The 15,795-nt window shown below is 46.2% G+C and overlaps 1 protein-coding gene across 1 annotated transcript in view; it reads left to right on the top strand.

Annotated features, from left to right (window-relative positions):
* CDCP1 (CUB domain containing protein 1) overlaps positions 1-15,795 on the top strand; it is a 69,855-nt gene that overhangs the window by 38,034 nt on the left and 16,026 nt on the right. The window contains exons 3-6 of the mRNA XM_036899358.2: positions 1,259-1,621; positions 2,536-2,904; positions 11,935-12,156; positions 13,163-13,543. Coding sequence (XP_036755253.2) covers positions 1,259-1,621; positions 2,536-2,904; positions 11,935-12,156; positions 13,163-13,543 — 1,335 coding nt within the window. The remainder of the gene's footprint in view (positions 1-1,258; positions 1,622-2,535; positions 2,905-11,934; positions 12,157-13,162; positions 13,544-15,795) is intronic.

Here is a 15,795-nt window from a genome sequence, read left to right as displayed (position 1 = left end):
CAACTTGGAGTTTTGTCATACCTGACAATTATTATAAATAATTATAAAAATGTTTTCTGTATGTCAAAAGTTATTGGTAACTAGTAATTCTCACATCAGCTATTGTTTTGCATCAGTTATTGTGGTATAAATGATGTAACTTTTGTGTATCAACTATTGTATCGGTATTTTCATTATTTCCTTTATGTGTCATATGCATGCAATATATATATGTAAAATGAAAAAAAAAAAAAAAAGATTCACAGATGATTACTACAGCGGCCAGAGCCCATCACACCTTTCGGAGTCCCTGTGCTCCTGACGAGAAGCCTTACTGTGTCATTGCCTGCTTTTCATTACTTCCTCCCTGTGCTCCCTCTTACTTCCTCCTTGACAGCAATGTTTCTCACTTTGTTTTAAAACGCTTGGGAAACAAAGTACGTCCAAGGATGTCAATCATTAACCTCATAAGAAAATTCAGCTGCAGGGGTAATACCCTTATTAAAGCCATGAGGCAAGAAGATAATTGCATTTGCAAGTTCCATCCGTAAAGGGGCTTGTCTATTCATAGTGTACTCTGTATGTTGATGGGAAAACCAGTTTTAAAAGGTGAGGCCTGGCACTGTGCCCTAAAAATTGTGAAAGTGTGCCTCTCTCAGGTCAGGGGAAATAGGATGACCCCAGGCCCGGGCTCCATGGCAGAAGGCCTCACTTTGCCTTCCCAGGAGCCCCAGGAAGAGGCCCCCGACCGGGCTCCAGTAACTCCATCTGGAAAGCACAGTCCTTAGGAGGTGTCTTGGGTCTGGCTCCCTGGGCACAGAGCCTGACAGAGGGAGGGACTTTTCAGTCATTCCCTGGGAAAGTGCCTTCAAAGAAGCCTGTGCAGAGGTGAGGAAAGCAGGAGGGAGCCAGGGAAGACATAAGCAGAGGTGTGGTTTTAGCTGAGGTGTGGCCTCAGACTGAGGCTGGTGCATGAGTGGCATCACCAGGTCAGGTCACTTAAAGCATGGAGGTCAGGCCTTGTCACCGCTGCACTGGGCAGTGATTGGCCAGGGGCTGCTGTTCCCCTTGGGATGCAAGTGAGGCTATAGTGAGACTTGCTCAGGCTTCTCTGGCCCAATGCAGCACCCCGAGCCGAGGCACTTCCCCAGAGGAAGATGAGCCACTGGCCACCAGCCAGCAGCCCACCTGCTGGAGCCCCCAGTCTGCTGCAGGGGTGAGGAGGAGCGTGAGTGGCTGGTAGTGTTGGTGACCAAGGTTGCTTCTGTGCCTTTTGCAGACTGCCTGGCAGGCCCGTGTCCTTTTGGGGAGATGCAGCTTCAGCCCTCCACGCTGGTGCTGCCCACCCTCAACAGAACTTTCATCTGGGACGTGAAAGCTCACAAGAGCATTGGCCTAGAGCTGCAGTTCGCCCTTCCTCGCCTGAGGCAGGTTGGGCCAGGGGAGAGCTGCCCGGACGGAGTCACCCACTCCATCAGCGGTTACATCGATGCCACCGAGGTCAGGATCGGAACCTTCTGCAGTAACGGCACTGTGTCCCGGATCAAAATGCAGGAAGAAGTGAAAATGGCCTTACACCTGCCATGGTTCCACGACAGAAATGTCTCTGGCTTCAGCATTGCCAACCGTTCGTCTATAAAACGTGAGCCTGCCACTTCCTCCCCACCACTTGCTGAGGTTGAAACATACAAAATCACCATTGTTCTGGGTCAGAAAAGGCCAGATGTGGGCGGTTTTGTGTGATTCAGCCTGAATAGCTTAATAGAGGATCCCAAGCTTCTGTAAGCGATGCGGGCTACTCACTCATGGTATGGACTCAACCTTCTCTGTTAGCAAAGTGGGTGGCAACTCTCTCTTCTTTGTCCTTTGTGCATGTGAGGTTTGTTTTCAAAGAGTCAAGTGGGGATGGTTCTACAGACCTACCTTGATCCGTTTCTAATTTCTTTGTCCTGTCTTCTGTCTCTCTCACACTTTCTGTAATTGTATCAGTGGTGTGCTTGAGCTGGCTCACACCAGCTCACAAGAGCTGATTGTTACATGTTCAAGAATTTTATGAACTCATGTTAAACAGAGCCATTAATAAAGATAAAATGATGTGAACTTACAATAAAATTAGTTTTAGAACAAAGGTAATAAACACTCAAAACTCATCACTTCCTAATTATTTCACCACATTTTACTGTTATCTGTGCTCAGAGGTTATTTATGTTGATCGTATCTGTGGGGTGGAAATGCCACACGACGGGTAGCTGTGCCATCTCCTGACCTCATGTGCAGTCACGTCACATTGATAGCTTGAAGTCAGCCATGGTGGGAGGGTTTACACCAGGAAGTAAGCAGACACTACAAATTCAGGCTTTTTTTTCCTGATGGGTAGGTCATTAAACAGCTACTGCAGACCACTAACACCCTTGCCATGCCAGACCCAGACCTGCTGCTCAGGACCTGAGAACCGCCTTCACGTCTTCTCTAACCCCCCTACCCCTCAGCTGTGGACAACCCGGGCAGCCTCTAATCGCCTCCTGTTCTTTCTTGATTGGGTTCCGCTCCCAACAGGACTGTGCATCATCGAATCTGTCTTTGAGGGTGAAGGCTCAGCAACCCTGATGTCTGCCAACTACCCAGAAGGCTTCCCTGAGGACGAGCTCATGACGTGGCAGTTTGTCCTTCCCGCACACCTGCGGGCGAGTGTCTCCTTCCTCCGCTTCAATGTCTCCAACTGCGAAAAGAAGGAGGAGAGGGTTGAGTACTACATCCCAGGCTCCACCACCAACCCCGAGGTGTTCAAGCTGGAGGACCAGCAGCCTGGGAACATGGCTGGGAATTTCAACCTCTCTCTGCAGGGCTGTGACCAAGATGCCCAAAATCCGGGGATCCTCCGGCTGCAGTTCCAAGTTTTGGTCCAACATCCACAAAATGAGAGCAGTAAGTGAGCCTCACTGCCCTTCTCCTCCTCTCCCATCTCCTTCTTTCCTTCCTGGGGCTGCTTCTTGGGGTGAGGTTCCCTTCCTATTCCTCACCTGTGCTCTGGAACACCTGGACTGTGGACCCTGCTTCAGGAAGTGTGCTTCCAAGGTAAGACAGTCTCAGTGGCAAATGCCTGGTGTGCCATCCACCTCAGACGCAGACACAAAATGGCATTCTGGGTGCTATACCGTTTTTAATGAAGGCATTGGAAAGTTACCTCCTAGATTTCATGTGTTGGCCTTATACTGTGAATGGGGATGCCAACAGCACCGTCAGCAGTAATAAGGATAGCGAACACTGTGCTACTGGCTGAGTGCCCCATACCATGGGCACACATTGCGTGCCAAGCCCATCCCGAACCACACCTTACAAGGCCTCAGTTAATCCTTATTACAGTCCTGCAGGGGAGGCAGGAATTACCTTCCATTTTCTGATGAGAATCCAGGAGGTTCAGAGAAGGTGTGGAACTAGCCCAATATCACACAGCTTGGCAGGAGCAGAGCAGGCTCAGAACTCAGAACCTGTGTTCTGGACCATAATGAACCCCAGGTAGGCGGATGAGAACTAGGTTGTCCATCATAACACACACATTTCCTGAGATGTCATGAACCTAGAGAAGGGGAGTCAGGGCCAAGGCTGGGGCAAGGTGAAGTGCCCAGGATGCAGACCTGAAGGATGCACCCACTACAGCTGCAATCTCAGGGTTGTGTAAGTGCAAGGCCAGCCCCCGGAGCAAGTGCCTCCTTCAGCTTTGCTCCCTGGGTGCCTTGCTTGCCTCACCCAAGTCCTGGCTCTGCCAAGAGTGGTACCAACCTTGAAATGAAAGGTACAAGGTGAGTTCAAAACGGCTGCTCCTGGTGTTTGTCTGTGAAGGAGCAAGTTGCCAAGTAGTCTTGGACCAGGATGTCTCTGACATGTGCCGAGGCTGGGTCCTGTCCAGAGGGCTGATTCTCAGCGTCGTTTTTATTAGTATTCACTTCCAGAAGTAGGCAGAGCCAGGCAGAAAAATTAAGTGGGAATATGGAATGACATGCTGTTTGTTTTTGTTGGGCTGATAAGCATGTGAAAAGTGACAATGTGAAATTATCTCGTGGGATTGCCCAGTTGGCATTGCCTTGGGAATGCCTTCCTGGTATCCACTGGAGCCCAACTCCTTGGGAAGCTGTAGCTCCACCCATTTCTTGACTCAAGATTCCTTCTGATTTATAGTAACTATATAGAATGCAATAATGTGTGTATGTGGGTGTGTGTATGTGTGCCCACTGACACATTTTTATGATCCCACTGTCACAATTGTATAGTCAGGATGTTGAAAACAGCCATGAAGGGATTTGGAAATGGAGTAGGTAGAGTTTTAAAAGACAGAGGGATTTGTTTATCATCTCCGTCATGGTGAAGTGCTTCTGATAAATTCTGTTTCCTGTAACATCAGCAGGGTTAATTCTTAAAACTAATCAAATTGTCAGACATGCTATAAATAGCATCAAGATGGGTATGGCATTAGTTTTCAGGTAAGTAAAGAGTGATTAACCACAGTTGAGAGGTGTTTTAACAATGTCATGACTCCATAAAGTAGGGTTTGCATTTTTCTAGATGAATGAGTGAGCTTGGCCAGCAGGAATATCTTTGGCAATAAAATTAGGCTGGGCTGAACTCCCTGAGACCTCCAATTTCTGGGTAGCTGTGACTTGATCCTGTGAACCCCAGTGTGGACCCTAAAATTCAAGGGATTGCCCAAGGCAGCCAGTCCTGTGCAACCACATGTTTGTCTGGTCATTCTTAGCTCTCCTTTATTTGATAAATTTGTGCAGGCTGCTTGTTTTACAGGCAGCATAGCCCAGTGATTGGGGTTACCTATTCTGGAGTTGGCCTATGTGGGTTTGAATCCTGGTTCACCTACTTATAGTGTGACCACAGGCAAGTCACTTAACCTCTGTGTGACTCAGCTCTTCATCTTAAAAGAGGGTTCATAGGCCTGCCCTTGAAGGGGTGTTGTGAGAATGAAAGGAAGTGGCACAGTACCCAGAAAGTAGTAAACACTCTTTAAATGTTATCCTGCAGGGTTCTGGGTCAAGAAAGGGGCACAAGATTGAGAGGAGATGTGGCACTTGTCTAGAGATCAGGCTGTGGCCCCAAAGAGATCCAAGATATACAGGAGGCAGGAGGTCCCTTTCCAGAAGGAGTTTCAATGGTGTGTGATGGGGTTCAAGGCAGGGCGTGCACCTGAGGCTGGCAGGAACACCCAGAGGAGTCCTGTGGCAGAACCTGACTCTTCCCAAGCTGCTCAGGGGGCCCCAGATGGTGTGTGCCCCTGTTTGCCACAAGAAGGGACCCTGTGTTGCTTCTGCTCTTTCTCAGCTTTGGAGACAGGGAAGACGAAGCTGGAGCTTTCCAAGAGACTGAGTCCTGTGGCCGGAGCCTCTGCCCTTGCTGCTGGAGGAGAGCCTCCTGGGGCTGGTCCCCCTCTGAGTCCTCCTGCTATACCCCCTGAGCCCAGGCCAGGGTCTCTTATCCCTGACTTGACCTTCCTTTGTCCCCAACAGTGGGAAACAACTGCCCAGACCCAAGCCTCTGCCCAAGGAGCACACATGTGAGTGGTTTGCACGGCCCCTCACCATATTGTATTTGTCCACATGTCAGTGGCCCTCTAAACTCCTCTCAGTCAGGAATCTTGTCTTATTCTCCAACTTCCTACACCCACCATAGTTTCCAGCACATTCTAGTCCCTTTATAATGTTGTCTGAATCTCAGGAGATAGTCTCTTGTCTAAAGTGGCTCTGGAACCAGAGGCTGTCCAAAGGCACCATCCTCTGGAAGGGGCAGGGCCATGAGGGTACAGTGGGGCACCCAGGACAGTGGCTGCTTGGGAAGTCAGATGAGAAGAGCATCAGAAAGGAGAGCAGAGGCAGAGCTGGGGGACCTTCTCAGCAAAGAGAGTGGCTGTCACAGCACCACGCACAGCCAGAGCTGCAGTGAGGGCCTGGGCAGCTATCAGAGCCCCTGGCCAACCCAGGCTCATTAGCCACAGCAGGACCTGACCACAGTGGGCCAAGGCTGCAGAAAAGAAGTGATTTCTGAAGGTGGACAGCAGGCAGATGTTACTTTGAACCCACTTGTCTGCTAAGTAAGAAAAATCGTAACTATACATCTTCTCTCCACTTTGCTGAAAAATATCAGATTGGCTCAAAGTAGACCAGAGGACTCTTATAGGGAATATCTTTCCTGGCTTGACTACAAACATCCTGAGATGAGTACTGTTCGAGCTGCCATAGGCCTGAGGAGTCACTGATCTGGCCAGCTGTGACCTTATTTGTGAGCACTGATGTCTTAGGCTGTCCACGATGTGCAGTGCAGTGATGTTTGAGAGCTCGGTTCATGTTTGTCTCTGCCAAACAAATCTTGTTCTTAGGCAGATGCACCCACTTCTTTTTTGATAGTACAATACTACCATGTCATTCCTGGTATTATTACCACTTCATTACCAGGAGATATAAGAAGTAATTCTGGTCCTCCTGGAGTTTCATTTACTAGTGTCTCTATTGTCCCAAGCAACCTGTTCCTCTTTATATTATTTCTGAAAGGTTCACATGGCCCTGCTGATAATGATCATGTGCGTTAATTGAAGTCTGCCTGTTTAGAATATTCCCTTTAGCGGAAGCAGCCTGCTAGCCTACTGCTTGACATGTCCTCACATCTTCCACTAGCTTTTGGAAGATAGGTTTACTAGATCTGAAAGTACCAAATAGACTAGTATCTTCAAAAACCATTGGCTTCTGGGTTACCATGATTCAAAAAAGTTGGAAGGATATGAGTGTCCAGCACATTACATGGTGGGGAGCTCCCACCAACCCGTTCTGGGCAAAGGCTGGTTGTGGAAACAGTCACATTGCTTCTTCATCAGCTTTTATACCTTCAAAAGCCACCTGGATCCCTTAAAGAAATGTTGGCTTTGCTTTTGTTTTTTTGTTGGGTAACTCATTCTCTGTGAGTCTTTCATTTGTCCTGGCAGAGTGGACACATAATGTGGCTCCCGTCTTATTCCCAGGAGTCCCATTTCCATTTTAAAGTAAGAAATCGCTATCTGTAGGTATCGCAAAATGATTAGGGCCTTTGTGAAACGTCAGACAGTAACCTGACCCCTCCAAAGTTCCCCAGTGTTAAGAAGTATCAAACAGTGGCAGTTTGTCTTTTTTTGGCTCAGATGTTTCTTATATGAAGGAAATGTCTGCAGTGTTGCAGAAAGAATATAGGATTCTTCTGCAGCAGGAAACTCCAAATTACAGATCTGTCCTCCAGCAGAGGCACCTTGAGCCACGAATTTGAGTCTCTCCATGGTCCCCTCTTCTGGCTGTAAACTGGCAGCAGCCACACCTGCCTGTGCTCCCATTGTGAGGGTGGGGTCACAAATTGTCATGGTGCAGAGAAGACGCTGCATAAAAACCTGTCTCGTCTGCCTGTAGATTTATGAATGTTAATAGTGTGACGTTTCCATAGAAAGTACCCCATCTGCAAGAGTGAGGCCGCATGTGCCCACCCTGCTCTGCCTGCTGCAGCCGCCTGTGCCAGCACTCTCAGACAGCAAGTTAATTCATTGTGTCTGCCTCTTGAGCTACTTTGAGATCCAACTAAAAAAAGTGTGGAAAGAAGTCATATAAAATGAGTAATGCATGGAATGTATATGCGAACCAGAAGGTGGAATACAGTGTGTTATTACAGAGAGCCAGGGGCCTCCTGACATGAGAATGGAAGGTCTGGCTTACCCCAGAATCAGCACTGTTTTTCTTAACGAATTGCACTCTCGTCGTTTTGGCCCAACTGCTGGGTGTTTCATCACTGTCCATTTGATTATTGCACAATAACTTTCAAAAGAGATATGAACTGTGAAACCACAGTACCATTTCACATCCACCATCATGGTTAAAGAAGTTAAGCTGGCAACACCAAATGATGGTGAGAATGTAGAGGTTAGACCCTCATACACTGCTGGCAGAGTGTAAAATGGTGCGATTGCTTACCAGAATGATCCGGCAGTTTCTTATGAAGTTAAACTTATGCCTCCCTGTGACCTAGAAATTCTACTCTTAGGTTTTTAGAAATGAAGCCATGTATCTACTCAGACTCAAAAAAATGTATATGTACAGCCATCTGCTTCAAAGTCAAACATGGAATGACATAAATCTTCATCAATAGAACAGATAAACAAATGCAGTACATTCATTCTGTGGAATATACTCAGCAACAACAAGGAAAAACAGACTGATATCAACAACAAGATGGATGAGTCTCAAAAAATGTTGAGTGAAAAAGTCCAGAGACAGAAGAGTACATTCTACATGATTCCATTTATACTAAGTTCCAGAACAGGCCAAATTTGCAGGGATGGATATCAGAAGGTCATTTCCTTTTAGGGCATGACTGGAAGTCAGGGGGAATTGACAGGAAAGGGGCACCGTAGAACTTTCAGGGCTAATAGGAATGTTCTAGATCTTGCTTTGTGTGATAAGCACAATAGAGATATAAAATCAAAACTCATCAAACTGAATGCTTAAGACACATGCCTTTTGTTATGTGTAAACTATATGTCAAAAAAAATAGGGGAAGCTATATTAAATGGTTACGAGGGTTTGGAAGTCAGACTGCTTTAGGGCCCACTTACTAGTTAGCTGTATGACTTTGGACAAGCTATTTAATACTTCTAAGCTTCAAATTTATAGTTTATGAAATGAAGATAATAAAAACAGTATTATCTTAAGCAAATTTAACCTTTGAACTTCCTAAACAAGAGGTCTATTTTTTGTTGTATACAAACACTGGAGTATAGTGTTGGTCATAAATACAGGGCCTCTGAAAACATTTGATGACCTGTTTTTGAAGTAAACCAAAGTCTGACAAATTTAATACAATTTCTAAAGCACATTGAGGACCAATTTCACTATGGCCTTGGACCCAAATGGCTGTTGGTATGGTCTTTCAGAGGGCGCATCAGCCATATGTGGGCTGTGTGAAACCAGGCCCAGGGCCCACAGTTTCCTGTCTCCTCATAGCAACCAGCAGGCTGGAGATGAGGAAGCTCGGATTCTGGGGTCCAAGGAGGCAGCGAGCCTTGTAGAAACATCACAGGCTTTGTAATTAGGAAGATATGGACTTGAATCCCAGTCCCATCACCTCCTAGTCTTAGTTTCCCTATATAAAAAAATGGGGGGAGGTAACACCTACTAAGATAAATTGCATTTTGTTCTAAAATATTCACCATGCCTACCGAGGGAGGATTAGACATGCTGCCGCATTGACTGCAGGCCTGGCTGTGTGAGTTTGCTTTGGCCAGTGAAGTGTGAGCAGAAGTGAGTGTGCCACTTCTGAGCAGAAGCCTCAGCACCCATTGTGTGGCTCACTTTTTCAAACTCTATCACAAGATGGGCATATTACATATAGAGGCTTCTCCTTCAGCCTGGATCTCAGAATTTAGAAGACATGGACCTGCAACCAACTCATAAGGATATGCAAGGCAAATAAGGAATACACCTTTGTCATTTTAACCCTTCAGGTTTAGGGATCATTTGTTACTGCAGTGTGATTCAGCCTGAGCTGACTGACACACCCTCTCTCAAGGATAACATCAGGATTAACAACCTCTACCTCATGGCTCTCTAACATGAGCCAGATTTGCAGGTTATAGAGATTCATGAAGTTCATGTTCTGGTGGGAAAGGCAGACAAGTAATTGGAAAATGATGACTTCCCATTAAAAATAGCTTTGCTTCCCCCTTCAACCACAGTGTAATGGCATTAAAAACATTCTTAAAAGCATAAATGGAAAGGAAGTAATATAACATTTTATAAAGTGGAAAATAGGGTGATAACTGATTCAGCAGACCTGAAAGGGCAAGATCCTAAGCCAACAGTGGGGAAAACCAAGAAGAAACCAGAGCAAAATCTCAGGAGGCAGCAAGTCACCTCCAGAACTAGGGCAAATGTAAGGCTAAAATTAGGAGAAACCACTGCAGCCCCAGACCCTCCCCTTGGCGCCAGCATCCAGGAGATGCTCCTTCCCCTAGTCAAGAGAAGATAGGACCTTCTGTGGTGGGGGTTCTAAGCTGAACACAGGGCTGAGTAAAACCCACATACTGAGGGTTGAGGCCCCATCCTGCTCCCTCCCTGGGCTGCCCTGTGTGTTTCCTCCATTTGGTGAATGGTGGGTTCTCCTCTCGGGAATCCAGCCAACCCTACAGACCTAAACATGCTGACGTTATGGGTTTCCCAGGAAGCAGTCAGGCCAGATCACCTGCCGAGACGCTCAGTCAGCAGGCAGAGACATTTCCAAGTAGCTTGGAGTGCCTCACTCTCAGTAAGAGCCAACTACAGATATCCAGACATCTGAAGAAGACACCTAATGGGAAAGACAAAAAAAAATAAAACAAATGAACAGAAGAAAAGCAACTTGGAGAAAACAGAGATTATGCAGGGAGGAGAAACTGAAATAAAAAGAAAATACAAAAGACCCTTTGATAAATAAGAAAAGGTGTTGCCTCCATGTCACAAGAACAGGTTGTCATTTTTAAGAGGAGCTTCCAGTGCCGAAAGAAACTCTTTTGAGATTAAAAATATGACAGCAGAAATGAAAGACTCAAAATGACCGAAAGGTAACGATGAGGAAATCGCCCAGAAAGTGGAGTTCAAAGATAGCTAGAGGGGTACAAAATAGGAGGAAAGGTAAGAAAATCAGAAGACTGGTCAAGGAGGCCCCATATCCATATAAAAGGAGTTCTAGAAAGAGAGAATAGGAAAAATAGAGGGGAGAGAATCCTCAGAGACTCTGCAGGAACATTTGCCAGAACCGAGGGACATGGACTGTGATTGAAAGGAACCACTGAACACGACAGATATGAACAGATGTGCGCCCAGGCGCTTCACTGTAGAATTTCAGAACATGGGGGACACAAACCCAGCGAGGATGGAATGCACTTCATACAGAGGAAGGAGAAGCCATGTTCCGTGGTTTATTTAACCGTACCAGTGTGAGGGGGCCCCTAGCTTTCCACAGGGACAGGGCCGCAGTGCGAACGTGGGTGTATGTTCCATGTCACACTGCCAGGAGCACAGGGGTGCAGGTCCTCAGTTTCAGACTATACATTTTTGTTTTAATTTTTTTTCTCTGATTACAAATGATGCTATAATGGTATTAAGAACTCATCATACTTGGGATGTTTGGACATTTGTATTTCCTTTCCTCTGAACTGCTCAGTCATTCTGGGTTGCAAATATTTTCTTCCAATGTGTCCCTTGTCCTTTAACATTACATATGGCACATGTTGTCAGACAGATATTTTAAACCTTTTTTCTTTTATAATTTGTATTTACTCCACATTTATAAGGATATTCTCTTTGTTTTTACTGGGGTGACTGCTTTGAGCTACCAGTCTAATTTTATTCTTTTGCTAATGGGAGAGATAGTTCTGGCCCACCCTGTGGAGTTGTTTTTTTCTCATGTGTTTGAAACATACCATTTATTAGAGATTAAATTACAGTATCTATGGTTCCATCTTATCCATGATTCTTCCATCGCTGCACAAAAACCACACTGTTGATGATTACTGTTCCTAGTCAGAGTGTTCAAGTCAGTCATTAAGATCAATGAATATTTTAAAAGATGAATGCATGTGAAAACTATGCAGAAAAATTGAGTAAAACCGTATAAAATAATAAAAGCTTAGCTAACATTTCATATATACTAGTTTTAAGTAGGTGAAAACATGCATGCATATGAACAAGAACTCAAATGAATTTGAACAAATGAAAGCAGTTAAAGGTGGTAGCAATGCAGTCCATTGCTTTTCTTTTTAAATTTCTTTTAAAGTTTTATAATGTTTTCTTAATAATAACAAATTTTTCCAACGTTCCCCAACCAGAAGAGGTTTTGGGCTACATTTTGCGTTCTCACAGGGTTGCTGCCAGCGCAGTCTTCATGCCAGTTTTCTGTTTGTGGTTTCAGATAAAAGCTATGTGGTTGACTTGAGTGACGAGCGAACCACGTCGCTCACCATTGAGCCTCGGCCTGTCAAGCTGAGCCGTAAGTTTGTCCCCGGCTGCTTCGTGTGTCTGGAGTCCCGGACCTGCAGCACCAACTTAACCCTGACACCGGGCTCCAAACACAAGGTCTCCTTCCTTTGTGATGACCTGACACGCCTCTGGATGAATGCCGAGAAAACCATAAGTACGCCAGCTTAGTACATGCCCCATCAGGCCACGGGCAGCTCTCCCTTCCCGGCCCTGCCTTCTTAGTGGGGGGTCTTCTGGGTAGGTTGTAAACAGCATGATCAGAAATGGCTCCGCAGTGCAGAGCGAGCAAGGGCAGCCCAGAAACAAGCAGAGTGAGGTGGAGACACACCCCTTGGAGCAGCAGCATTGGATGGAACGCGCATCCTTCAGAAGTACACCGCGTCCTGTCCATGCCTAGGTCTCTGGTGCCTGGCCGACCCATCTCTCTCTAGTGAAATGCCCTCCTTGCTGCATAGTCTTCCCTACCCTTGCCTATCCACACACCCCCTGCTTCCATGCTCACTGCCCACTTGTCTTTTGTGTGGGACTGAGGGTCTTGAGGTCGAGAACTTTGGCTTGTTTCATTTTTCATCCACCAGCAGTGCTGGACATGTGCTCGTCCCGTAATAAATGTTTGATAAATGGAGGGCAGCAAAACCAATAGTCACCTCCCTGCTGGGCCCCCATGGTCTCTGATGTGGGTGCTCTAAGGGTCCCTGCAGATGCGGCAGCCGAGGCCACGAGAAGCAGAGCAGCCCAGGGCCACCCCCTTAGGAAGAGGCAGAACTGGAACATGAGCTGAGGTCTCCCCCAGGCCACTCACTGCTCTAAGCCTTTCCCAGAGTGAAGCAGGTCTCAGTGGAGGAAAACCCTGTGCCCTGCCCACATGGCACTGCGCATCTAAGACACACATACACAGAGGAGAGAACTTGTCAGACAAGAAGAGAACATTTCAACTCTACATCCACCCCAGGAGTTGGTCTGCCTGTTTAGTGCAGAGTAAGAATGTGAGAAGGTAGGCAGGAAAGCTAGAGAAATAGCATCAGGGAGCCGGGAATGGAGGACAGAGTGGGAGAGGAGAGACCAGGGAAAAGGAAACAAGCCTGGGGATGAGCTGGGAACTACAGTGGTGCCCTTCCCACACCCTCCCTGCCTGGGTCTCACAAGACCCTCTTTTCCAGGCTGCACAGACCAACGGTACTGCCGCAGGAAATCCTATTCGCTCCAGGTGCCTGAGGACATCCTCCAGCTGCCTGTGCAGCTGCACGACTTCTCCTGGAAGCTGCTGGTGCCCAAGGACAGCCTCAGCCTCACGCTGGTGCCAGCCCAGAAGCTGCAGCAGCACACACACGAGAGGGGCTGCAACACCAGCTTCAGCTACGTCATGGCCAGCGCCGTCCCCGGCCAGGACCTTTATTTCGGCTCCTTCTGCTCTGGAGGCTCCATCGAGCAGATCCAGGTGAAGCAGAACATCTCGGTGACTCTCCGCACCTTTGCCCCTGGCTTCCAACAAGATATCTCCAGGCAGAGCCTGACCGTGACCTTTAGACCATACTTCAAAGGTAAGGGGTCTTCCTCTCTGTCCCCATATCTGTGCCGCTTTAGCCTTTCTTGTTTGGGCATTCGTCTTCTTTTGGTTTTTTGATTGTCTTAACTAAGCTGTCAGTTTTAAAAGAAGGGACAGCTGAGTAGTCTGGTGCTGACGCAAGAAATCTGAAAGATCTTTGAGTCCTAATCCTGACTTCACCATTAACCCAGGGTGGAAAATTCCAGGAGTTACAAATAAGACTGACAGTGGAAGGCGATTATTTGTAGGCAGCAGAACAAATAATCAAGTTGGAGTCTTTTTTGGAAGCAGAGAGGGCATAAGTGAGAACTAAGCAAATATTCCAGAGCCCTGGATTTTTAAGGTGGTAACATAAAATCCTTATGCAGACAGGTTTATGGTTCTGCTCTGACAGTTCAGAATGTAGTGTGGAGTGCATGGAGGAAGGAATACCTGGAGAAGGATCAATCTCCAGGGCACTAGGGGCCCGTTCTCCAGCACGGTGGAGCAGACCCCTCCTGGGAGGTCAGCGTAAGGTCTTCAATGTTCTGAGGCACCAAATGAGATTTAAATCAGTCACAAAGGTGAACTCTACATGATTAATTTGAAACTCACAGTCACCAGTACAGGTTGCTCCATGTCAGAGGCCATTTTAAAATTGCCCAAGACCTTTATTTGAGGTATACTTGGTACTTTTGTTCTCAGAGACATGAGTGGGAGGGAAAAAAATCTTTGACCCTAACATTAAGGTCAGTCCTGCTGCCCGGTGTCTGCAAGGCTACCAGAGAAACTCCTTCTGGGGAGGCTTTGAACATAAGACACACTCTCATCAGTGCAGGATGTTGGGGTTTTATCTGCCCTGAAGGTAAGGAATGGACTAGTTGACATGCTGGAAGCTCTTTCAGCATTGCAGTTCTAGATTTCTCCCTAGAACCTGAAGAATTAATTTTTTTACTTATTACTTTTTTTAAATTTTTATTAAGGCATTATTGATATACACTCTTATGAAAGTTTCACATGAAAAAACAATGCGGTTACTACATTTACCCGTATTATCAAGTCCCCAACATACCCCAATGCAGTCACTGTCCATCAGTGTAGTAAAATGCCGCAGATTCACTGTTTGCCTTCTCTGTGCTACACTGTCTTCCCCGTGACCCCCACACCATGTGTGCTAAACATAATACCCCTCAATCCCCTCCTCCCTCCTACCCACCCGACCTCCCCACCCCTTCCCTTTGGTAAGCACTAGTCCCTTTTTGGAGTCTGTGAGTCTGCTGCTATTTTGTTCCTTCAGTTTTGCTTTGCTGTTATATGCCACAAATGAGGGAAATTACTTGGCACATGTCTTTCACTGGCTTATTTCACTGAGCATAATATCCTCCAGCTCCATTCATGTTGTTGCAAATGGTAGGATTTGTTTTCTTCTTATGGCTGAATAATATTCCATTGTGTATATGTACCACATCTTCTTTATCCATTCATCTACTGATGGACACTTAGGTTGCTTCCGTATCATGGCTATTGTAAATGGTGCTGCGATAAACATAGGGGTGCATATGTCTTTTTGAGTCTGAGAAGTTGTATTCTTTGGGTAACTTCCAAGGAGTGGGATTCCCCGGTCAAATGATATTTCTATTTTTAGTTTTTTGAGGAACCTCCATACTGCTTTCCACAATGGTTGAACTAGCTTACATTCCCACCAGCAGTGTAGGAGGGTTCCCCTTTCTCCACAACCTCACCAACATTTGTTGTTGTTTGTCTTTTGGATGGTAGCTATTCTTACTGGTGTGAGGTGATATCTCGTTGTGGTTTTAATTTGCATTTCTCTGATAACTAGCAATGTGGAGCATCTTTTCATTTGTCTGTTGGCCATCTGAATTTCTTCTTCGGAGAACTCTCTGTTCAGCTCCTCTGCCCGTTTTTTAATTGGATTATGAAGAAGTCGCTAATGTTTATGTCCAAGAGATTTTTGCCTATGTTTTTCTCTAAGAGTTTTATGGTTTCATGACTAACGTTCAGGTCTTTGATCCATTTTGAATTTACTTTTGTGTATGGGGTTAGACAGTGATCCAGTTTCATTCTCTTACATATAACTATCCAGTTTTGCCAGCACCATCAGTTGAAGAGACTGTCATTTCCCCATTGTATATCCATGGCTCCTTTATCGAATATTAATTGACCATATATGTTTGGGTTAATGTCTGGAGTCTCTAATCTGTTCCACTGGTCTGTAGCTCTGTTCTTGTGCCAGTACCAAATTGTCTT

Source organism: Manis pentadactyla, chromosome 1 (assembly GCF_030020395.1).
Source record: "Manis pentadactyla isolate mManPen7 chromosome 1, mManPen7.hap1, whole genome shotgun sequence".
In the NCBI taxonomy this organism is placed as follows: domain Eukaryota; kingdom Metazoa; phylum Chordata; class Mammalia; order Pholidota; family Manidae; genus Manis; species Manis pentadactyla.
Note: the sequence above shows the minus strand (reverse complement) of the source record. Positions and strands in the feature narration are given on the sequence as shown.